This window comes from Mustela nigripes, chromosome 4, assembly GCF_022355385.1.
Source record: "Mustela nigripes isolate SB6536 chromosome 4, MUSNIG.SB6536, whole genome shotgun sequence".
NCBI classification, from domain to species: domain Eukaryota; kingdom Metazoa; phylum Chordata; class Mammalia; order Carnivora; family Mustelidae; genus Mustela; species Mustela nigripes.
Window position 1 is genome coordinate 51,612,561 of NC_081560.1, and position 24,509 is coordinate 51,637,069.

Genomic DNA, 24,509 nt, shown 5'->3' on the forward strand with positions numbered 1-24,509 from the left:
CATTCCACTGTAATGCCACAGCTACTATATAACGCAATACTTCACCTTCCACCAGCACTCTACCCAAATCCAGTACAATAACTGTGGCCCATCCACATGACAGGAGTTATCACTATGCCATTTAGCACTAGCTATGGGGTCTTTATTGTCATCTGTCCAGCGAATGATCCAGTCATAGACTCCCATCCAGAGGATTTGCTTTCTAAGGCCATTCCTGGTATCCCTCTTGGCTTGTGTTTACCCACCACCCAAAAGTGAAGCCCAAGACAAATACTCACATACAGGTATTTATTTGAGAAGTAATCTGAGAGAACCAGAGAGATGGATGAGAAAGGGAGAAGTTAAAAAAAGCTAACATAAGAATGTATTACAGAGTTGGCCACTGCTAGAGGTGACTGGTACTCAATCCCAAAGAATTTTCTGAAGAAAATGCCTTATGAAAGGCATCTCAGAATTCTCCCAGCTGATGGAAGAGAGAGCATTTATTCATAAGTCAAGGGTGGCCCCAAGGTCATTAACTCCTCCATATCTTTCACACATCTATGATGGCAGAGGGGCTCCAGTAGGCAATCCTAAGCCACACTGTCAGAGGATACCTGGAGAAAAAAGTAAGGGAATCATGAAATGTTTTCAAGATGAAATGCCATCAAATGGCTTCCATGAGAAGCTGTCAGAAGCTTGCCTGGAAGTGTTTCACAGCAGTCCAGGAGTAAGAGGTGCAGGCAAGAGGATTTGAGGTGGCACACAAGAAGTTCAATACAGTTACATAAAATGCATAATCAATAAAACTACTTAAAAATCAGTAGACACCACTAGAAAATGATTATATAATTTTTAAATACACTTTATTTAAAAACATAAATCAAGATTACAAAGTTTGAAAAATAAAAAATAGGGATTTTAACTTACTATTTTTAAAAATAGTGTTCCTTATACATTTATTCAAAACCCAAAATAACCTACTTAATTTTTTAAATAACCTCAAAAAGTTAAATTATGACAGACTAAAAACAGTTACTGTATTTTCAGGTTTTGACTAATATGAAAACAACCTCATTTGTTGGGAGAGATAAAAAGTATATACAAAATAGTAATCATGAATTTTGATAAAAGTAATATAATTTTCACTTGTTTAAATAAATTAAGGAAACAACCAAAATGACAGATTTACATAGTAAAATAAGTAAATAATTCAAGAGAAAATAAACTGTATTGATGTATTTAAACAAACACAAACAAGACCTATTTGGATGATGGTTTTAATTTTTCCCAATGGTCTTCATGAAGGTTTTGTACTTGATGGTGCTTTTCCTTTCTGCTTAGCAACCTTTTCCATTTTTATCTGTAAAGTTAGAATATTTGTTGATAAAATAATCTGTAAAACATTCTAAAGAAAAAAAGTTGTACACACTTTATTTGGATTCATGTCTCATTAATCCCAGGCATTTCAGAGTTATTTAGCAGTGATTAAGCTGCTAAATTCTAAAGCAAAATCTAATAGTAGATTGCATTTTTTTTTAAAGATTTTATTTATTTATTTGACAGAGAGAGAGATCACAAGTAGGCAGAGAGAGAGAGAAGGGAACAGGCTGCCTGCTAAGCAGAGAGCGAGCCCGATGCGGGACTCGATCCCAGGACCCTGAGATCATGACCTGAGCCGAAGGCAGAGGCTTTAACCCACGGAGCCACCCAAGCACCCCCTCAATTGCATTTTTAAAATATGGTATGATTTCAACTTTGCAAAAGCATTTTAATAAAAATAACATATAGTGAATATTGCTTTGGAGAAAATTAATAAATTAATTTTAACTGCCACTAAAAAAAATTGTTTTATAAAAGCTTAAATACATAACCTTACATCCTGTCTATGCACATTAACACACTTAATGCAGCTGGATTATCCCTGGAACATAGGCTGCTTTAAGGATAGTTTCCTGAAATTCTGGTTTTCACATTTCCACAGTTACTTCCCTGAAGGTTACCCTCCAGTGTACCTGAAGCAAAGAAGCAGGGTTTTTTTTTTGTTTTGTTTTGTTTTTAAAGATTTTATTTGTTTATTTGACAGAGAGAGATCACAAGCAGGCAGAGAGGCAGGCAGAGAGAGAGGAGGAAGCAGGCTCCCCACTGAGCAGAGAGCCCGACGCGGGCCTTGATCCCAGGACCCTGAGATCACGACCGAAGGCAGCGGCCTAACACACTGAGCCAGATCCTAAGTAGTGGCCTTCTGACCTTTAGAAACATTTAAATCCTTTCTATGGGAAAAAAGACCCCAGAGAACACAAAGCCCATTTGCCTCTTACAATTCCCTGAGGCAGCACACATTGACTTATCCCTGTAAGAGAAAGGGACAGAAAGTATGGGGCATTGTGGGTGGAGGGCCTCCTATCTTCTAAGGTGATAGGAATAATATCAAGAAACCAGAAGGAATCTAGTAACACCAGTCTATCCGATCTCATCAAATTGTAAATAATAACTTCTCAGTAATAAAATCTATATATTTCACCTCTATCTCATCCCCATTTTTCCCCTCTCTCTCCTCTCTGAGTTGGTTGGGAACCTCATTCAAAAGCCATACATTCATATCACTCTTGTACACTGTATTAGTCAACAAGTCATCTGAAGGATCCCCAAAGGAATAACCTATACTAAGGTAAAGATTATAATCTTTGGGGTCACAGAGAAGAGCATCTGAATCTTAACTCTAGCATTTATTAACTATTCGAAGTGAGTTTTTCAACCAACAGTTTTCTCATTTGTTAAAAAAAAAATGTCACAATAATAGGTACTTCTCAAGGTTGTTCTAAAAGTATAAATGAGATCATATGTATAAAATCCAGGTACTTAATAAGGAATCAACAAATGTTAGTCCCTTTTCCTCTCTCATTTAGGGCCAAGTGTTCAATTTATAGTAAGATCAAAGAGACAAGATGCTCAACAACCAAACATAGCCAAAGTAGGGCTTTCTCACTTGAAATAATACTTAGCAAATATATCCATCTAATCTAGGGTCTGATGAGCAAAGATACCTCCTCCTCTCCCTTTGTTTCTTCTTCAGCTTCCTGGCACTCACAGCAATAGCACCTTGCACCTAGTTCATCTTTGACAAATTTTCCTAAATAAAATTCTCCTTTCTTAGAGATAAGAGACCTAGGGTCATCCACAATGGAAGAAAATAACTTGACCTAATATATAAAAGAAGAAATGAAGCAACTCTTCAATAATACCTAAAAGTAATTAGTAAACTGCATTACCACAAAGGCTTCAACTGTCAGAATCAACTCACACTTAACGGTAAAGTCTTCTCCACACTAAAGGTTACCACTGCACCATGATACAAGCAAAACCAGATACAGACATCATACTGCTTTCTAAAGGGTTTGTGACCCACCAGATTTAGCTTCCTAATCATCCCTTTTCCCTCAACAGTGCATATCTTGGTTTTTTGGAGTAAAATTCAAGTACTAACAACATGTATAGTAGTAGTACACGTCAGCTCAGAGGAAGTTGTTTAGGAAGTTGTTGAGCTTCTTAGTTTTTATATGCCATTAATCACACAGGCTGGGAAGTTTATAAGCTGTGCCTCGTAAATTCATAAATCACACAAGATGGAGAGTTATAAATGACATCTTGTAAATCCATAAATTCTCAGTCTATTTATAATAAGCAATCTGGATTGGCCGCATATATCCTCTAAAACAATCACTCCCGCCATTGTCTTCCCACAAGCAAATACCACCAGCATGTTTTCAAGGCAGTCAGCATGACCCAGGCTCCTGAAGGAGAGAAGGAAGGAGTTCTGGAACCCTGTCCCTCATAAGCCTCTAAAGGGAAAACTAAAATTCAGCTGTGAACTCGTGTATTCCAGAAATGGAGAGTGATGTGATTAAAAGTCTAGCCTTAATGATGTTGTAAAAAGAGCATTCTTTTTCCTCACTCTGGCCATTTCATCTCCCTCCCTGAGATCCTACTACTACTTCTTTCTCTTAGATGAGAGCTCTCCAGTAAGGTAGCCACTAGCCATATGTGGTCTGCTGAGTATCTGAAATGTGGCTGCTGTGACCGAGGAAAATAATTTTAAGTTCTAATTTTTTTAAAATCAGACCTATCTAGCCACACATGATGAACAGCTGCAATAGGGAAAGAACATTTTCATCACTGAAAAAAGTTCTATTTCTAGCTCTGCCTTAAATCATATCCAGGACTCTCCCCCTCTATTTCAAAATTCTTCTTCAGAAAAACCAAGCTGCCCTCTCTGTCTTCTACTCCCTTTCCTCTTAGGAGGTAAATTTATTTAATGGTCTTCTTTCTCCATACCTTCTGTTACTCAACAAGCTACAACAAAAAGTGACAAAAGTGGCTTTACTTTCATGGCACTTATTACCTAGTTGGAGAGTTAATAAATACCCACAGAGCAACTATAAAATAATCCTAAGAAAGCATTTTGGAGAATGTTACCATGTGGTCAGATACCATCCCCCAATTCTCATCAAACCAATATACTTTCATCTGGTAACAAACAAAAACAAATCTCTCAAATATGACCACCATGAAACACATCAAATGTCTAATGATATGACATGTATGAAACTATCAATTAGTATGTTTCTTTTTTCAATTTCCCATAAATATTTATTGAAAACTTATTATGTACAAGGCATTGTAGTTAGTTCTGGGGAAAATATAAAGAAGAATAAAGTACTGTTTTTCCCCTAGGAGTTTATAGTGTGGTAGAGGACTGAGGCAAATTATCACTACTGAAAGCTAGGAACACATCAATACTATAGTTATTGAGCCCTGGGAATTGCTTAAATACATTTATATCTAGTGTTCAGTTTCTTAAAGGCTAATGGGTAATTTTAATTCAAGTCTAGATATACCTTGAATGCACTGAGAAGAAATATTACATATTAAGAATTCAAGATACAGGGGCACTTGGGTGGCTCAGTCAGTTGAGTGTCTAACTCTTGATTTTGGCTCAGGTCAGGATCTCAAGGTTGTGAGACTGAGCTCCCCATTAGGCTCCTCGTTCAGCAGGGCCTCTGCTTGAGATTCTCTCCCTCCCTCTCTGCCCCTCCTCCCACCCATGCCCATGTGCGCACGTGCTGTCTCTCTTTCTAAAATAAATAAATAAGTAAATCTTTAAAAAAAAAGAACTCAAAGTACATATAATTTACAAATCTACTGATAGCTGATGTTTATTATTGACAGTTTTATCTATTTAGACAATCTTTATGACTTTCAGAAATTAACTATTACATTATATATATATTATTGACTCATTCTAGTTCTCTCTGAATCATTCTAAATAAGTCTCAAGGTCTAACACCAGCTGTAAGTTAAGGCTTTATAAATTTTTTTTAATGATGATCCACAATCAATATGTGATTCTACTGTGTTTTTGTCACAAATCAAATGCTTAATAAAACAAACTTACCCTTTCTTGGTATCGTCTTTCAAAGAAAGCCATATCATCCTCTTCAGGTCTCTTTAAGGAAGAAACTTGACTACTTGTACCTACTAATAAGGAAAAAATAACTCTAAGTAATATATTTATGGAATTATAAATTCTGCTGGGCTTTTAAAAAAAGAAAAAAGGCAGAAAGAAAACTTTCCTCTTACCAGTAATTTTTTTTTTAATTATTCAAACCAGAATGGTCTAAATAGTAATAGATCCTACTACCTAATTCCTTTATTTTTAGGGGGCAGAGGGACAAACGGACAGGGAGAGAGAGAATCTCAAGCAGACTCCCCACTGAGCATGGAGCCTGACACAGGCCTTGATCCCAAGACCCTGGGATCATGACCTAAGCCAAAATCAAGAGTCCGACACTTAATCAAGTGAGCCACCCAGGTGTCCTACCTAATTCTTTAAAAAGCAGAGCACTGCAAGATAAAGTAATTTTCATTGGCAAACATTCTCCTAATGAGCAACTAGTTCATACTAAATAACAACATACAGCTATTTCACACAAGAGCACACTTAGCTTTGCTGGACTTACATTTTAAATTTTGTAGCAAAACTAGAAATTCACATAACACCATAACAGATAATGCACAAAAGTAATTACAGAAGACTTAAGCCAAGGTCTGAATGTTTGTATTTGTTGAAATCCCAATGCCCCACATGATGGTGTTAGGAGGTGGGGTCTTTGGGAGGTGCTCAGGAGGGTGGAGTCCTCATGAATGGGATTAGTGCTCTTACAGAAGAGACGGCACAGAAATCCCTCAACTGTTCCACTATATGAGGACATAATGAGAAGGGCCAGCCCAGCCGGGGATCAGGAAGAGGGCCTTCACCAGAACACAACCATGCTGGTGTCCTGATCTTGGACTTCCAGTCTCCAGAGCTGTGAGAAATTAAATTTCAATTGTGCTTAAGCTACTCAGTCTATGGTATGTTGGTATAGCACCTGACTGGGCTGTGGCAGTCTGTACAAGCAACCAAGATAATACCTGCTTTGAAATTTTTCAAAACTAAAATAATTTTAGGAATTTTCCATGGTGTTCACTTTTTAAAACTAAACAAGCACTAGTGTGAGTTGTGAAAGGAATTTAAAATTGCTTCGGGAAAGAAAACCAAGTTTTCTTTGTAGGTGCACTAAGAGCCCAGCTCCATGGAAAAGTTCACCTCCCTTTTCAGGTGAACGTGTTGGTAGGGTCCCCTCATTTCCAAAACAGAGTATCAACCTGAACACACATGGCAGTTAAATTTACCCTCAACCAGCAGCACAAAATCATATAACTCGAATCACCACAGTGTATAACCACACTCTGTCAATCATCTAACAAAAGACTTAAGAAAAAGAAGGAAAAAGTGCTAAGAATACGTGCTATCTATCCATTCATCTCAAAACTCTGGGTCTTTTCCTGAGTCATGCTGGACCATTTGAGCTAAGCTGCTTGTAGAATCACTCTCAGTGAGTTGCAGTTTAATGGTATATTGCCATTTACCTGGTAAAATGGTATTTTACCACTTTCATCAAAGTGTCTATCAGAAATGAGCAACCACATGCTACATTTGCTGAAAGAGAGTTTTTTTTTAAGAAGACAAGTCACTTCATTTATTCAAGTTAATTCATTTCATTCAATAATCTGCCATATTGTTGCTGTAACGGTTAATATTATTGCATTATTATTTCTCATGAGGGAACCATGCTTTTAAAAAATCTGGGTTGTATTTCCATGATGTCTAACTAAAAATCTCTAAAACCTTTTTCCTTACCAAAAGGTAATCCCTTCATCACAAGAGAAACAGGAAAACCAAGATTTAGTTGTAAAAAGTGATCTCCATCAGAAACAATTCATAGTTCATAATCTTTCAGGATTGTACTCTTATTTGGGGCCTCTTTTGTAGGGGAGGGGGCTGTCTCTCATAAATCGTTTCTTGAAAGTGAGAACATGCCCTACTGCATCATAGAAGGAAAACAAGGTCTAGTTCCCAGACAATAGACAAGTGGTCCTCCAGGAAAGGAAACCCAAGGGCTCCCAGGTGACATTCTGCCAAGATCAGGGGACAGAGTCAGTGACCCTCCTACCCTCACCAGTCAGCAGTAAAAAGGTCTAACCAGCTGAGTGGGAGAGGTAGTAACTAGCTTCCAGTTAGAACTTCTAGCTCTGGACTGTCTGTGTTTGAGGCTGGAGGGAGATGTTACAGAGTCTGGAGAAAATGACTAAAAATAGGCAAGTGTGGAAAAGATACAGGTTTCTTACAGGGGGGACCCACAGAAGGGGGGTACCACCATTCAAGGGCAGTGCTGTGCTTTCTTTGAGAACAGAATACACTAGCGGGGTCCGCAGTTTTCAGATAACAACTGGAATGATACTGAACAAGTGGAAAGTTAATTCAGAGTTTCCGTCCATGGTTCAGAAAACACTGACGGAACGCCTGTGTGCAAAGCAAAGGGACAGGCGCTGGAAAACGATCAAGCTGTCTAAGATGTGATCCTGACCGGAAGGAGACATCTAGCAGGGGCCATCAAACACCTGCACACCACAGAGTGCTGTCCTCGGGGCCACGTGGAGGAAAAGGCGGCTTCTGGCCAGCTGCATCAGGGACAGCACTCCTCCATCCTCTCCTCTTGGTACTCAGCGCATCTTCTGTGCCTCTAGGTTACTGTGTGGCCTGGCCCATTCCAGGCACGTGCTTATCTTCCTTATGTTTCTTGGTGGTGTGAGAAAGGGAAGTTTGAGAGGATAAGATCCGGCCTCACAGGTGCCTGGTGTGTGTGGGAGTGATGTATGGTGGAAGTGTTGCTCTGTCTTGGTTCAGAAAGGTGGGGAAAATTGGGGGAAAAGAGAGCTCAGACAGGGTGGTAAGGGTATGGTGTCTTAGTCAGAAGGTGCGAGCAAAGTTATACCAACAAGCAGTTTAAGTACACAGCTTCAACCAGACGACAGAAAGAGCACCAACACTGCCAAGGACCTCAAGAAGGCAGCTGGAAGCCCTCGGCCAAATAGGTGAGTCTGCAGAACTAGGAAGCTTAAATCCTTTCCTGTTTTTGGTCAAGCTCAACCAGAGCATATGAAAGAATATCGAATAAGTAGAGGGTCTTCAATTTCCGGAAAGTAGAAAGATCAAGTAAACTCAGCATTCCCCAGCATTCCCCTCCCCCACCCCCAAAACAGTGAAGTTGAATGTCAAAAGTGCAGAGAAAGTTTTTGGATATCTTCTTTGAGTGTGTTTTTTGGATTTGCGTCCATAAGCAATCAAGATGGAGAGAGATGTTATCCCAAAGAGGAAAGTTTGTAGGAACGAAAGTAGCTGAGCCATCCAGACATGATGTCTTTAGACTTACACAAAACCATGGCTAACAAGGACTCTCCCACATGAATCAGCCAAGCAAGCCAGTGGCCACATATAAGAAAGTGTGATGATGATCCACGAAATCCTGAGTGAAGCAGCCAAGAGGCCCAAGGCTCTGACAAGGGATACTCTGAGGCCACAAAACAACCCACACAAAATAGCCCAGTGCCAGGACAGTGACCAGACAGAGCAAACATCTGGCCGGACGGAGGTAAGAGGAAGAAGCCCTGCCAGCCTGGGGACTTCGTCACCACCATCTTGAAAGATCTAAAGGCTGAGCCTTGGGATGGGAAACCGTCTCTGTCCTGCCCCCATACCAAGAAGGCCTGGGTAACTGGTTTCTCAGGACCACAGGCAGACTTGTGTACCTGTGTCTTTTGAAAAACAGTTCTGAAAAACCGTGGGTCACCACATCATTGAGTGTCACACTATAGAGACATCTTTAAAATCCAGCACTAGTATAACTTTCATGAGCACTGAGGAATCCATAATAATAGATGAGTATCTTTCTAATAATGAAAAGTATTTAACTGATCACACCTTCCTCTGTGCCTTCACTACCATTACACTTGTCATAACTGAAGCTTAATCACATCAGCAGCAATTACATCAACCTTGAAAGCTGACACAACTGTGTCCTTTTTCTTGGTTTTGGTTTCTTCTATCTATATTTTCACATAACTTTGTTGGGTGTTGTTTGTGTAAGCAGCCCAAAAATCCCTTGTGGAGAAAGTCAGGGTACATGAAAAGGCTGCATGATAATACAAATAAAAAGAAAATTCTCATTTAAAAATATTTGTAAATATTCAATACCTACTGCATCATAAAAATTCCTCTTCAATGTTTTTTTCTTATCTTAATAAAGGAAATAGAATACTAGTGCTTAAAAATAAATAAAATTAATATATATGTATAATGTACATGTATAATTTATAGGTATAATTTATAAAGGACAAACCTTTCTAACCTATACTTATCACTGGATTAGATCCTGCTTAGGAAAGCCACTAAAGGAGTCTCTTATTCAGATATCAAAGCAATAACATGTAAGGTTTTAAAAGTTCAAATTATTGTATTATTAGAATCTTCATAATTGTTAGATTTAGCAATTTTCAAAAAAAAAAAAGAAGTTCCTTGCTTCTCAGTACAAGGCCAATTTAAAAATAAAATGATAACCAAATTGTGGTAATACTGAAGAAAAAAGATCTAGAAAATGAATCAATCTACATTCTTTTTTACTACCCCCCAAAATGTTTGTCAGTTTAATTTCATTACCATCTGTCAGTGGAGAAGAACTAGATGATGTTTGAAATGCTTTTAGAAATGGGTGGTCCATGGCTGTAGCTGGAGAATCTAATAATTCAATCGAAGGTGCACCTAGGAACAAAATATATGAAGAATGAAAATTAAATCTCCATTTTTCAGGATACAAAAGTTATTTCAATGTAAAATAAATTAGAACCTCAGCAGATTAATTAGAAAAAATTTTTCTATAAAAAAATTTTTATTTTTATCTGCCATATAAAGTACAGGGAATTAGCTAGAAGTATATTTGTACTTCTCAGAGATCTTTTTCACAGAAAAAAGAAGTTATGCATGAATGTAACTATGACAAAATGGTACAAAACCTTAATACAGTCACAAAAATATTATCAAAAGCAAGACAAAGTACCTATAGTTGAAGAGGACAGAATAAATGCATTTTTACTATGTTCCTCACTGGGAAACCATCTCAAAACAAAGTATGAACAATAAAGAAAAATTCAGTGGAAAAAAAAAGAAAGAAAAATTCAGTGAAATGAGGAAAATCCACAACCCCACACCACAGATTACAAAGACCAACTGCTAAATACATTGACTTTTGGAACAAAAGGAAGGAAGCTGTAGAGAAAATTTTTAAGTGCTCTATATTCTTCACAAACCACCACCTCTCCTATATCCCTCTTCCCACACAGTGGATAGAGGGAAGGAAATAAACTCTTAATCCTATTTGGTTTTTTAAATGAATCCTTTCTTATAAACTGAACAGTGTGGGACAATTGCTTGTTCTTTCAGTTTTCCGCCCGCTCCTTCCCCAGCTCCTCTCTCTTGGGGTTGGAAGAAATATAAGAGAAGGAGCTCAGGTCCACTGAGGCCCCTGTGCTGTCCTATGCTTGCTGCATGCACTACTGATCTCAAATGCTCAAGGCTGGTAAGCGGAGATTTAGTCTCACAGCTTGGTGGGACCTCACACTTGCTCTCACTAGAAGTATAAACCCCTGGATGCCTGCCACTTCCTCTACTGAATCCCTCAGAGCTCAGAGCACCCACCCTCTAGCTCTGCTTGGGATCCCCTTGCTATGACAAATGTCTCAACTGCTTTACGGCTCAGCTGCCTTCCAACCACCCATAGGAGCTGGGCATTATGGACTCCTTCTGCATCACAAAGGAACCAAATCAGCAAGTTGTCATCTCTGTCCAGGACTCTACATGGCTAACAGAGCAGATGTCCCTCTGCCCCAGGCTCCCCTACATCTGAAATCAAGGCAAAGACCTCTTGTTTCCTCTCCTCACTCTCACCTTTCCTCACCACACCTTCCCTTAAGGGCCAAAAGCAGGAGATTTTCTCTCTTTATAAGATGCCTAAGTGATAAAATACTAGAAGGCATAAGAAGGCAAGATACCAGCTATTCCCACTATTACTTAGCACGGTTCTGCAAGTACAAGACATTGTAATTAGTTAAGAGTAAGAGCCAGAAAATATTGGAAAAGGCAAAAATACCACAATGTACAACACTGACCAAACATTTAAACTCTAACATTAAGTAATAAAGAACTGGTAACAAAAGTAACATAAAATATCTGCTTTTCAATAAACAAATAATAATCAGCTAGAAAATATAAAGGAAGGAAAAAACCCTACATATGATAGCTATAAAAAAAAATTAAACACCCACAAATAAAATGAAGAAAATTATGAAACAGATTGAGGACTTTCATGAAGATAACTTCAGAATTCTACTCAGCTACACAGAAAACAAATGCAGAGACTCAACATTTTAAAATATTAATTCTTGGGACACCTGAGTGGCTCAGTCAGTTAAGCAGCTGCCTTGTGCTTGGGTCATGATCCCAGGCTCCTGGGACTAAGCCCCACATCAGGCTCCCTGCTCGGCGGAAAGCCTGCTTCTTCCTCTCCCTCTGCCTGCCACTCTGTACTTGTGTGCTCTCTGTCAAATATGTAAAATCTTAATTAAAAAAATAAAATAAAAAATAAAATATTAATTTTTCCTACATTAATCTATATATTCAACATGATTATAAACTAAATAATAGAATGTTTTTGTAAAAATAAAATGTTTTGTAATAATAGAATACTGTCGAAAAATAATGCCAAAGTTCTGAAAAAAATTAGAGAGTAAGAATAAGTCAGGAAAATTCTGAAGTAATGAAATGAAGTAATAAATATTAATTTATTATAAAGTTGTAGCACTGAAAATGGCATGGAAGTTGCCTAGAAATAGACAACAAGCAAGCAGAGGCAATTAGCCTTGAACAATTACTGGTTTGAACCCAGCCCTACCACTTATTAGCAGAATAACAAAGAAAAATATGTTGTACTTCTCTGTGCTGAGTTTCCTTATCTGTAAAATAAGAGTAATAATAGCGCTTAACTCAGTTATTTTGAGGATTAAATGCATTAATAGATATAAAGAGGCTGGAAAGACTCGTGGAAGTACAAAGCTGCAATCATCATCAACATTTTGCCATTGGGAACTGGGTTTTCTGTAACAGTTCCATGATTAATACAATCATGCACCTATGAAAATTGAAAAATGATTTATGTATGAATATAACAATATAATTGTAAAATTATCTAGAAGAGAAAATACAGATATACCAAAGGAATCTTGAGAGAAAAAGAAAATACAAACAGGAAGCATTTACCAAACCAAATATCAAAACATACTATGAAGAATAATAATTAAAAATAAGTAATATTGACCCAAAATAGACAAATAGGCCAATGCCACAAAATAGTACAACAAAATATGAGAAAGGTAAAGTTTCAAATTATTTGGGGAAGAATGGTGTTTGGATAACTTGCCATCAATTTGCACAAAAACTGAAGTTATACATACCTCACATTTTCACAAAAAATGTATTCCAAATACATGAAAAAGCTAAACATAGAAACAAAAAAGGAATTAAGTATTAAAGTGCATGAAGGTAAACATAATCATATAATTGCCTCCAAAATTTAAAAGCTGGATAAAAAAATAAAAATTAAAAAAAAGACAAAAGCTTGGAAGAAGATATCTGCAAAATAAATGACAAAAGACTAGTACACAGATTATATAGATTACTACAAAAGTATTAGTACAAAGGATTATATAGATTAGCTCAAAAGATTAGTACATAGATTATACAAAACTATATATAAACGAGAGAAGATAAAAATACAAAAATGAGCAAAGTCATTTATATACACCAGACAAGTCACAGAAAGCTAAACAGCCAATAAATAAGAGAAGACTCTCCTCTTACTGGTTATTAAACCAGGGAAATCAGACTGAAACAAGAACATTTTCACAGGTCAGACTGACAAAACATTGGGTCTGCAATATCAGTGACCAGCATAAATGTGAGAAATAGGGAAGCTAAACCATCTAGAGAAAGTATAAACAAGTACAGCATTTTTGGAAGGCAATTTGACAGAATGTCTTAATGAAATTTCACATACTTCAACCCAACAAATCTGCTTCTCAGTATCTACCTTAGAGTCAGATTTATGTAGCACACAAGCAAGAAAGTTCAAGGATGTTTTTGGCAAGACTAGTTGTAAAGAAAAAAAAAATGAAAACAATCTAAATGCCATGAACAAGGTTTAGAAAAATTGACAAAATAGCTTAGAAAACCTGATAAATTGATAGCGTGGAATATTATGGGGGGGGTAAAAAAATTGAATAGATTTGTGTGTTCTGACATGACAGGCCTTCAGATTTACGATAAAAATATATGCTAAAAAGAAAAATAAATTGTCAATTAAATATAATTATCGATTATCAGTGACAGCAAATTACCCTCTGGGAAAGGATCTGGGGTAAAGAGAGGTGTTCAAGGGGGTCTTACAATACTTCATTTCTCTTGTTTGAATCTTTTACAAGAAAATATTCATTCACGTTTATATAATTTTTATACTGAAAAAAACTGAATACAAGAAAAAAAATCCATACACACAGAAGTATTTAAAGTAGATAGGAACCATATTCTTCTCCCAATCCTATTCAACTTCAGAAAAATAAAAAAAAGAAGAAGAATCCAGCTACCTTGAATAATTCAAGATATATCCAACTGAACTTTTCCCTATATTACTTAAAACTTTCATGTATGCAAGCAGTGTGTACATACATTATTATAAATGTGATAACATGTATACATATACATCTGCATATGCACACACAGACATAAGCCTGTTTCCAAACTGAGATGGCTATAATGGCAAAAAAAATTGCATACAATAGAGCAACAAATAAAGTATCATATCAAATAAAAATAAATACTCAACTATTACAAACAAGAGGGTTGGGGGTTGGGATTTGGATACAAGTATTGGAGTAGGAGTGATCTTTTTTGTGTGTTTTCTATAATGACCATATAGTGTATAGTAGCAATAAAACCTTTATTATAAAATAAAAATCAAACAAGAGAATGGTTTCTGGAAAAAACTAAAGAACATAAAGTGTGGAACAAATATAGGGCTTCACTCTCATCAGCACACATAAAAACAATATGACAAGCTCACATTTCATTGATCGACACTTACCAATCCCACTGTCATCTAATCGCATGTAGCCTTCTGCCAGTGAACTGAAGCCTGTTAAGCCTCCCATTGCTGCATAAGGGACATCCTGCCCCACTGGCTTTCCCTGAGCCAGTCTTTCTTGCTTAGTTTCCACGACTGTGTCATGAGCATATGCAGGCTGACCACAAGCACAAGTGAAGCAACTATGGAATCCCGAACACTTGGAACCTGAATCAAGATGTGAAGGGAGTCAAAGGTCTTTAAATATAGGTACTAAGTTGTCTGCCCTAAAAATGCTCAGCTTGGCCACAAGGACCCGAATCTGAATCCCTCACATGCTATCCTCAGGCCTCTAAAACTCCTGCCTCCAGCCCCCGAACTCCCTTCCAGCCACTGTTCTGTAAGATGCTGAAATGAGTAAGGTAAGGTAAGGTATATAGCAGGAAAAAAAGTACTGGAAAAACCAAGTAGGACTAAAAGAAATTGGGCTAACACTGGAAAGCCAGGAAATGTAGGCCCTCTCCTCAAATATGGAGTTAAAAGCAGGTGTGGATAGCCCAGTAGCAGGACCAGGTAGCCCAGTAGCAGGACCAGGTAGAGAACGTGGAGGCCTCCTTGTGGATGAATGCCCCATAAAAGCTTTATGGGAAAGCCAACCTACAACATAGAAAGGACACAATGGAATAATTTAACAATAGAGAGCAAAGAAGTACTGATACGTTGCCACACCATGAATGACTCATACAAACATTATGCTAAGTGAAAGAAGCCAGTTATAAAAGGCTACATATTCTATGCTTCCATTCATATGAAAATGTATAGACTAGGCAAGTCCATAGAATCAGGAAGTAATTCTTGGTTGCCTAGGGGTGGGGGAGAGGAAGGAATAAGGAATGACTACTAATGGATATGGAGTTTCTTTTGGGGGCAATGATAATGTTCTAAAATTGACTGTGGTGATGGTTGCACAATTCTATGAGTATATTAAAGACCACTGAACTGTATTCTTGAAATGGATGAGTTATATGGTATGTGAATTATATCTTAATGAAAGTATTATATAGGGACGCCTGGGTGGCTCAGTCAGTTAAGCTGCTGCCTTCGGCTCAGGTCATGATCACAGGATCCTGGGATGGAGTCCCGCATCGGGCTCCTTGCTTGGCAGAGAGCCTGCTTCTCTCTCTGCCTCTGCCTGCCACTCTGCCTGCTTCTGCGAGTTAAATGTCTCTCTCTCTCTCTCTGACAAATAAATAAACAAAATCCTTAAAAAAAAAAAAAGAAAGAAAGTGTTATATATATTAAAGAAAAAAATACATACAGAAGTGGAGGCCAGAATACACCATTAACAAAATTTTACGCACTCACACTTCTAAAAAATGTGTATGGGAACCAAAGCGCATAATAAATTTTATCCAACTACTTCCATACTTAGCCAGTGAAAATACATTTGATCCTGCCCCATCATTAAAAGTCTTTTATAACATATTTCAATTCCAACTACTATGAAAATTAGAAAAACTATCTACTGAAGAAAATACTGAAATAATGTCCTACCTATGCCAAGGGGGTTTTAAAAGGATGATCAAGTGAAAGGGCTGCGATTTGGGTACAGGTATTGAGGTAAGGATGCTATCACATATAAAGTGTTAAAATTGTTATATTACCTTTTCCTTTTCTCATCAGCCTGTATTTTAGGCAATAAAATACTAATCTGCCAGCAAATTACAAATTTTTTTTCGACTTACCAGATCCTTTCTAAAAACCTCTCAATAGAATTTAGTAGATAAAACTCCCATTCAAAAATTTAAATCTGGGGCACCTGGTTAGCTCAGTCAGGAGAGCACAAAACTCTAAATCTCAAGATTGTGAGTTCAAGCCCCCTTTTGGGTGTGGAGCCTATTTAAAAATAAATTAACTAACTAACTAAAATTTAAATCAGATCACATCTAAGTATTTTTAAAATCTACTACTATCGTTTAACCTATTTGAATTCCATGAGAGTTGGGCTTATGATTGCAAAACAACTCAGTTTTTCCACAAAAATAACATTTTAGAGTAGCTGTCCACCAAACTTTTCTGAGTTGTTTAATATTGACTAGGCACTAACCAAAACTGGCACAAAGACGCATTAAATATTCAATAAAGAAAGACAAACATTCTCTTGGTGTGTACTCACAGGCATTGCATAGAAAGCCGGGTGCAGCGCTGTGCTGATCCGCAAAGTGCTTGCACCTGCAGCGAATGGGCTGCGCGCCATTCAGAGGGACGTAAAGGTACGCCCTGCACCCACAGCCGCTCACTCGGCAAGGGAGACTGATGGGGCGTTGCTGCGGAATCGTTTCAAAGTCAGTTTTATGTTGCTTATACCTACCAAAAAAAATCAAATGAAAGGAAAGAAATAAAAACAATGCAGGGATTGCTGGAAATTACAATTTCTGTCCTGTTAAATATAAAATTATTCAAATTTTTTTATTTTTATTTGCTGTTCTTGTTAGTAAGGCAAAAATAAGCTCCCTTACAGTATTTCTGTCAGCTCTGTCACAAATTGCTTTGGTTGGAAAAAACCTTCACTCTTTTGGATTTTTATCTTTAGTTATTTAAGAAAAATTATCACAGCAATATACAAAGAAATAAAATTCCCTTAAGATACCACTAAAGATTCTTCAATATGGAACTATACAACCTACGAGTGTGGAAGAAGTTCTTTATAAGAATTCTTTCTATTGAAGTACATTATTTAAATTTATTTTCATAGGTTTGCTATAAAGCTGAAATGAGTTCAATAAACATATATGAATGTGATTTATTTTAATATAATTCCATTTTTATGGAATTTTCCATTTTCCATTTAATATAATTCCATTTTTAACTTTTAATTTCAAAGTAAATTGTCAACATTTTTAAAAGCCAAAGCTCTTTGTTAAAACACTGTAGTTTTCTTTTTTTTCCTAAAGATTTTATTTATTCATTTGACAGAGAGAAATCACAAGTAGATGGAGAGGCAGGCAGAGAGAGAGGGAAGCAGGCTCCCTGATGAGCAGAGAGCCCGATGCGGGACTCGATCCCAGGACCCTGAGATCATGACCTGAGCCGAAGGCAGCTGCTTAACCCACTGAGCCACCCAGGCGCCCCAACACTGTAATTTTCTTAAACAGACCACTCACTTCCTGCTCTTCAGGTGATACTCAATAAAATAATATTGAATTTATTATTCTTAATATTAATCCAGGTAGGACAAGTTAAAATAGCAATGAGATGCCATTTTCCACTTAGCAAAGAGAACCAATTTTTTTCAAACTAGACATAATTCACAATGCTGTCAAGAGTGTTATAGAAGAAACTTTCTCATTTAATGTTTCAAGAAACTTAAAAAGAGGGGCGCCTGGGTGGCTCAGTTGGTTAAGCAACTGCTTTCGGCTTAGGTCATGATCCTGGAGTCCCGGGATCAAGTCCCACATCAGGCTCCCTCTCAACAGGGAGTCTGCTTCTCCCTCTGACCTCTCCCTTCTCATGCTCAGACTCTCTCTCTTTCAAATAAATAAATAAAATCTTTAAAAAATAAAAAATAAATTAAAAAAAAGAAACTTAAAAAAGATCCATACATACTTCCCATGGCTTATATAATTTCATATACAGCATTTTCTAATGTATATAATTATCAAATCACTGTTACACATCTGAAACTAACATTGCATATCAATTCTATGTCAATAAAAATAAAAATAAAATAATTAAATGGTAAAAAAAAAAAAAAATCCTTTAACCCAGAGTTCATTTTTCAAAAATACACCTCAAGAAAATATTTCTGGCATAGAAAGAGTTGTGTGCATAAAGATGGTATCAGCAATACAAATATACACACATACACAACATATTAATAAGGGAACGAATAAGTAAATCAATAGACAACAGTTTTAAAAATTTTAGCAGTGAAACCCTTCCTGCAAATAAAATCGCTTACAGAACCATAATATATAAAATAGATAAAAGCAGAATGAGTTAAAGCAAGGGAAAGAGACAAAATTAGAGTCTGTCCTTCCTCTAACCTGCCCTTCCATGAGGTACTGCTGAAACTCCCTCCTATCCCTCATAGCTCTAAGGAACACACAATGAACACCACTGGACTAGCTAGAATATTGAGCAGGTATTAAAAATCTTATTTGCGGGGCGTCTGGATGGCTCAGTGGGTTAAACCCTCTGCCTTCGGCTCAGGTCATGATCTCAGGGTCCTGAGATCGAGCCCCCCGCATCGGGCTCTCTGCTCAGCAGGAAGCCTGCTTCCCCCCTCCTCTCTCTCTACCTGCCTCTCTGCCTACTTGTGATCTCTATCTGTCAAATAAATAAACAAAAATCTTTAAAAAAAATAAAAATAAAAAATAAATCTTATTTGCTCGGGTCATGATCCCAGGGTCGTGGGATAGAGCCCCACATTGGGCTCTCTACTCAGCAGGGAGCCTACTCCCCCCCCCCCGCCTGCCTTTCTGCCTGCTTGTTATCTTCTGCCTGTCAAATAAATAAATAAAATCTTAAAAAAAAAAAAAAATCTTATTCATGGGGGCATGTGGGTGGCTCAGTCGGTTGAGCGTCTGCCTTTGGCTCAGGTCATGATCCCAGAGTCCTAGGTTGGAGCCCTGTGTCAGAATCCCTGCCCAGCACGGAGCCTGCTTCTCCCACTCCTCCCAGCTTGTACCCTCTCTCACTATCTCTCTCTCTCTCTCAAATAAATAAAATCTTTTTTAAAAAAAATTTTCTACACAACAATGTAGAAACATTTCTGTGACTGTTACTAAAAACTTGTTCAATATTTATATGCACATATCATTTACAACGAAATGAGCTATGTAAAGAAAAAAACATGAATAGTAAAATGTATTGATAGCAGCTGGCTTTGGATGGTGTTTTCTATTTTGCTATATGTTCTTCGTTTACCTTAATAATAATTACAATGTTTATAACGGAAAATATAACGGTTTAGACAGAGATCTCACTGAGTGACTGGTACTAAAGACCTTTTCCATGGAAGCTGGAACGTTCAAAATGAACGTTAATTCCATGGTTCGTAATTATACATATATGAAACTGACACTAAATTTGTATAAGAATAAATGATAAAACCAACCACAAATTAACCAAACTACTCTTGAACTCTGAAAGATACCAACATAACCCTCATTCTCCATTCCTCCACAGTGTTTTCAGTTGGGCTTACTAAATAAATTTCAAGTCAATCTATATACAACATTACTCCTCCTAGCAACGGCTCAACAACCTTCGGCAGATGCCAAGTCTCTATGTAAACAGCGACTATTACAGAGTCTCTCCTGAGAGAGCCCCAGAAACTATGAGAACAGAGCAGTTCTCCTTGCATGCTCTGTTTGGAACAGAAAGCTAAAAAGTTGTTACCTGAAAATACATAATAGGTTCAATGATTTTTCCAAGAAGCAGCTTTGTCCTTTTGAGCTTTATAGCTGTGTCCTGTGATAGCAGTAAAATGTAAAGTAGAACACAACAAACACAGACAAATACAAACCTCTAGTATAGGCAATAAAAATCAGTGGCTGGAGCCTCCTTCCTTTCCTTTCCTCCATATGCCTTACTTGGAAAAGGACCATTTGTAATAAAAAGCTGTGTGCTTGTATTTTTGTTTGCTTAAAGAAAGGTATCACCACAACATGTTTCTTAAAGCACAAAGGGAGATTAGTAAATTGAAGGAGAAATGCTTCTATTTGTAGGTTGGTAACCTGTTCAGTGTGGGTCCACTCAAGCAACTCTTAAAGTAATTTTGTATTCTGATGACCCATCCTTTACTAACTTATCCAGTCATGGGAGAAGTAGACCCTTGGCAAAGCTGCAGGGGCACCAATCTTTTTTTACCAAATGCAAGAGAAGAGATGTTTAGGGTGATGGACTCCATAATGAGTTCTAATAGGATATAAGAGAAATTTTTAATTATAGCAATAAATAAATAAATAAATAAAACCACTTTAGATCATTTCTAGGGTAGTACATAAAAGCCTTCTTTTAAATATTGAGAAATACTGAGAATATCACATAATAATGTTATTTATAGAAGGAAGATACGGTCTGCTACAATTTTACATTTTCTAATCACCAGAAAACTTAGCAATATCTTACCTATGTGTACAAAAACATAGTGTCTCTGGACCCACAAGCTTACAATCCATTCCAGTTGGTGACCGCCAGCTCACAAATAATCTGTTCTGCAAGCGCATAGGTAATACTCTTTTTTTGTATTCTTCATATTCTTCAGGAGTAAAAAGTTTCCCTCCATCGTCCTCACCAACAATTCTACAACAAAAACTTCTCTTAAGCCTTGAATATTTATTTTCCAGGTCAAAAATACTACACTCCCAAATTAAACTATACTTGTATAGTCAAAGGAAATGCTGCTTCAGATTTGATTTTTTTTTTTTTTTTTTACCTTGGGTTTATGTTAATAGCGAATTTACCCCATAGGAATAAAGCTTTTGCTTCCCAAGTGAAAGAGGATTCCAAATTAAAGAAAGAAAGAAAAAGTCAGTGAATTCATGACATCTGACTTTACTGATCCGGGTTTACCACTGGACAATTACCGCAAATTCAATTTCAGTTTCTCCTTGGATTCTGAAGCAAACATGCTCATTCTTTTCATTAAAAGCTAGAATCTTGGGGTGCCTGGGTGGCTCAGTGGGTTAAAGCCTCTGCCTTCGGCTCAGGTCGTGATCTCAGGGTCCTGGGATCGAGTCCCGCATCGGGCTCTCTGCTCGGCGGGGAGACTGCTTCCTCCTCTCTCTCTGCCTGCCTCTCTGCCTACTTGTGATCTCTGTCTGTCAAATGAATAAATAAAAAAAAAAAAAAAAAAAAAAAGCTAGAATCTAAACTGCTAAAAATTCAAATATTTTCCTCCCCCTGAAAAGCAATAGTACAAAAAACATCAGTGCAGAAGACAACATGGGTAATGTGAAACCAAATCCTGGCCAGGAGTTGAAACCCACAAATACCTTGGGATCTGCACAAGCTCAAACCCACATATATATTCAGTAATCATCCTTTAATTCCAAAACTTTAACTTCAAAGTTTTATGGGAACAATTAAGCCACCACTATTTCTTCATTCCTTAAGAAATTAAAAGTTGGCATCCCTGGAGAAAAAGGAAGCACAAGTAAAAGAATTTGTTCAAAATTAAAGAAATTTCTCCTCGAAAAATATCACCCCTTAAAAGCCATGAAAGATGTTGTTTGTAGAGTGCTACTTAATTTTTTGTGCAATCCGTACTTTTTCCCATACTTTCAAGCTTTTAGCTGGGACAGATAAATAAAGCCAATTCAGAAGCTATGAAACCATCACAACCTTCTTCCTTACTTAAATAATTTAGATACACAATCGTAAAAAAAAAAAAAAAAAAAAACCCAAAGAGCATTTTATTCTGAGAAAAGTTTTGTATCATTTCACATTATAATAGGTACCATGTAATATATCAGTAGGTACTGGAAAAAAAGATCAACACAGGTCTTAAAGATGGAGATCATTTGTACTTGACTGCCAAACCAGCACAGCTCAAACTTTACAGTAGTTACAAAATCCCCAGGGGATCTAGTTCAAATGCAGATTCAGATTAATTTAGGATCTGGAGTGGGCCTGAGCATGTGCATTACTAATAAGCTGCAAAAATAATTTTCCACCAGGTCTTAACATTTTCTGGACCAGGCAAGAGACCACAGCAGAGACCCACAACCCACGTATCTAAACATCTAAATATCTACGTTATCAGTCAACACAAAGCCCTGGAGACTTGGAGGCTAAAGAAGCCGGCCCAGCCCTCAGTGAGCGCTGGGTGGCAACTGTCCTGGCTACAGGACTCACGGCCTTACCGGGACCCACCGGACCAGGGGAAGAGAACTGAACCATCAAGCTCCCCACTCTTACTTGGCTCAGAATTACCAAACATCTCTAGCTATTACCCAAAACTATACGACCGAGACAGAAGGAGTGAAGGTCAGTGAAGCAATCTGTTTGCACTAACAACCCGGGGTGATTTGGAACGACCACCTTTAGGCAGAGCAGCCCTTCTCGCTCAGGTTTTCCAGGCCGCTGGGATTTCCCAGGCGGAGCAGTGACTGCCTCACTTCCCGCATATATACACAAGCTCTCCCGGCCCCCACCCCGCACCACCACCCCCAACAATCGCCCCCACACCTCCTCCCGGACCCCGTCACCCCTGGCGCCCTCATCCCCACATCCCCCTACTATAACCTCTCCAGGAATTCCCATTCACCCAGACTCCCAACTGCCAAAAACCTTTCTTGGGAGACGGGGGAAAATTACACGTCTCCGCAGGTGCATCAGGCTTTGTCAGGGCCCAGGGCAGCGAGGGGCGTCCTCGAGCCAAAGCGGCAGCTCTGTTTCTATTTCCGTAAGAGGAGTTTCTCCAGAACCGCCGAAACACCAGTCTTTCTCCTAAAACCTGCACCCCGGGGTTGGGGACGCGTCTGGAAGCTCACGACATACCCTGTTACTAAACTAACATGCAAACGACTCTGCTATTTCTTATAAGGCCCGAGTACCCAGTGTGAACTCTTCGATGGCCATTTAGAAAAAACAGCTGGGGGGCACTTGGGTGGCTCAGTGGGTTAGGCCTCTGCCTTCGGCTCGGGTCGTGATCCCAGAGTCCTGGGATCGAGCCCCGCATCGGGCTCTCTGCTCGGCGGGAAGCCTGCTTCCCCCCCCCGCCCCCTCTCTGCCTGTCCCTCTGCCTACTTGTGATCTCTCTCTGTCAAATAAAATCTTAAAAAAAAAAAAAAAAAAAAAAGAAAGAAAGAAAGAAAAAAGAAAAAACGGCTGGACCTCCGCATAAATCGAAGAGTTAATAATCCGCCTTGGAAGGAGTCGAAGCGGGAGACCTCTTAAACAGCCTCGGAAGAGACTTCTTGGAACTACATGTCACTACAATATCTAACTGCAAAAAGACGAAACTTAAATCCAGATAGCGAAACCTCCCCCCCAGCCCCCCCAAGCAGCCGGACAACAGATTCCGGGATTCCCGGAGCCCCAGGAGGCGGGCGCAGGGCGCCTATCCGCGCCCCCCGCGCTCCTCCGGCGAGAGGGACACGGCCCGCCTGGGTTCTCCTGGCCCCGCCGAGCCGCAGCCTCACCTCCGGTACTCCAGGTACTCGTCCACCGCCGCGGCGCCGCCGGAAGGCAAGGTCAGCCGCTCCATGGCTGCGTGAGGCGAGAGGCGCCAGCCCAGCGCGCTGACGAACCGACTTCGGAGGAGCGAAACCGGCCCCGCCCCCGCCGGCCGCGCCCCCTCCCGCCCGCCTCCCGATTGGCCGGCCCGGGGACGGCGGCGGAGGCGCAGGGCGCGCGCTTCCACCTGGCGGCGTGCTCCGGGCGGGAGAAAGCTTCGGTCTCCTAGGGCAGCCCACGCCGCTCGGGTTGTCGCTTACCGCAGGCACAGACCTGGTGGCTCTTGCCTTCCCCGGGACTCGTAGGTCTCCTTGTAAGGTAACAAATGACAAGGGAGTGCAATGGCTTGCATATCATGGACGCACAGAACAGGGCGTATTTCTTTGTACGGAACTTTTCGCTGACTTTGTGGCCGGACGTCGCGGATTCCCCAGAAGTGCTTTCAAAATTGGCGTTTAAGAGACTGCGATGCAGAAATCAATAGTTCTGGGTGTCTGCGCCCACTCTGGGTGGCACTAAAGCACCATGTTCTTCCAAGGAAGTGAATAGCGGGCTTAAGAGGAAATGAGGAGGAAACAATTTGGTGAAGAATTTTTACGCCTTTGAAAATATTCTCCACAAAATCTTTTTTAAAGATGTATTTATTTTAGAGAGAGAGAGAGAGAGTTGGGGGAGGGGGGGCAACGGAGATAGAGAGTCTCAAGCAGAGCCCACGCTGAAGCGTGGAGCCTCATC

The 24,509-nt window shown here is 38.9% G+C and overlaps 1 protein-coding gene across 3 annotated transcripts; it reads right to left on the minus strand.

Annotated features, from left to right (window-relative positions):
* Positions 1–826: 826 nt before the first annotated feature.
* On the minus strand, positions 827–23,865 carry FAM221A (family with sequence similarity 221 member A). Of its 3 annotated transcripts, XM_059395687.1 has the most exons (7): positions 23,741–23,865; positions 20,724–20,897; positions 16,765–16,955; positions 14,610–14,816; positions 10,079–10,180; positions 5,435–5,517; positions 827–1,342 (listed from the first exon to the last, which is right to left on the minus strand). In XM_059395687.1, exons 1-7 carry the CDS (start codon positions 23,803–23,805, stop codon positions 1,280–1,282), a joined length of 885 nt encoding a protein of 294 aa, XP_059251670.1. In that variant the 5' UTR covers positions 23,806–23,865; the 3' UTR covers positions 827–1,279. The 3 variants fall into 3 exon arrangements, with proteins under 3 accessions (XP_059251670.1, XP_059251672.1, XP_059251671.1); XM_059395689.1 differs by lacking the exon at positions 20,724–20,897; XM_059395688.1 differs by lacking the exon at positions 5,435–5,517.
* Positions 23,866–24,509: the final 644 nt, after the last annotated feature.

Coding starts and splice junctions, on each gene's coding strand:
- FAM221A (XM_059395687.1), bottom strand. CDS start 23,805: ATGGAGCGGCTGACCTTGCCTTCCGGCGGCGCCGCGGCGGTGGACGAG. Junction 14,817..16,764: donor CGGCTTTCTATGCAATGCCT/GTGAGTACACAC, acceptor ATCTTGATTCAG/GTTCCAAGTGTTCGGGATTC. Junction 5,518..10,078: donor TTCTTCTCCACTGACAGATG/GTAATGAAATTA, acceptor TTTCCTTATTAG/TAGGTACAAGTAGTCAAGTT.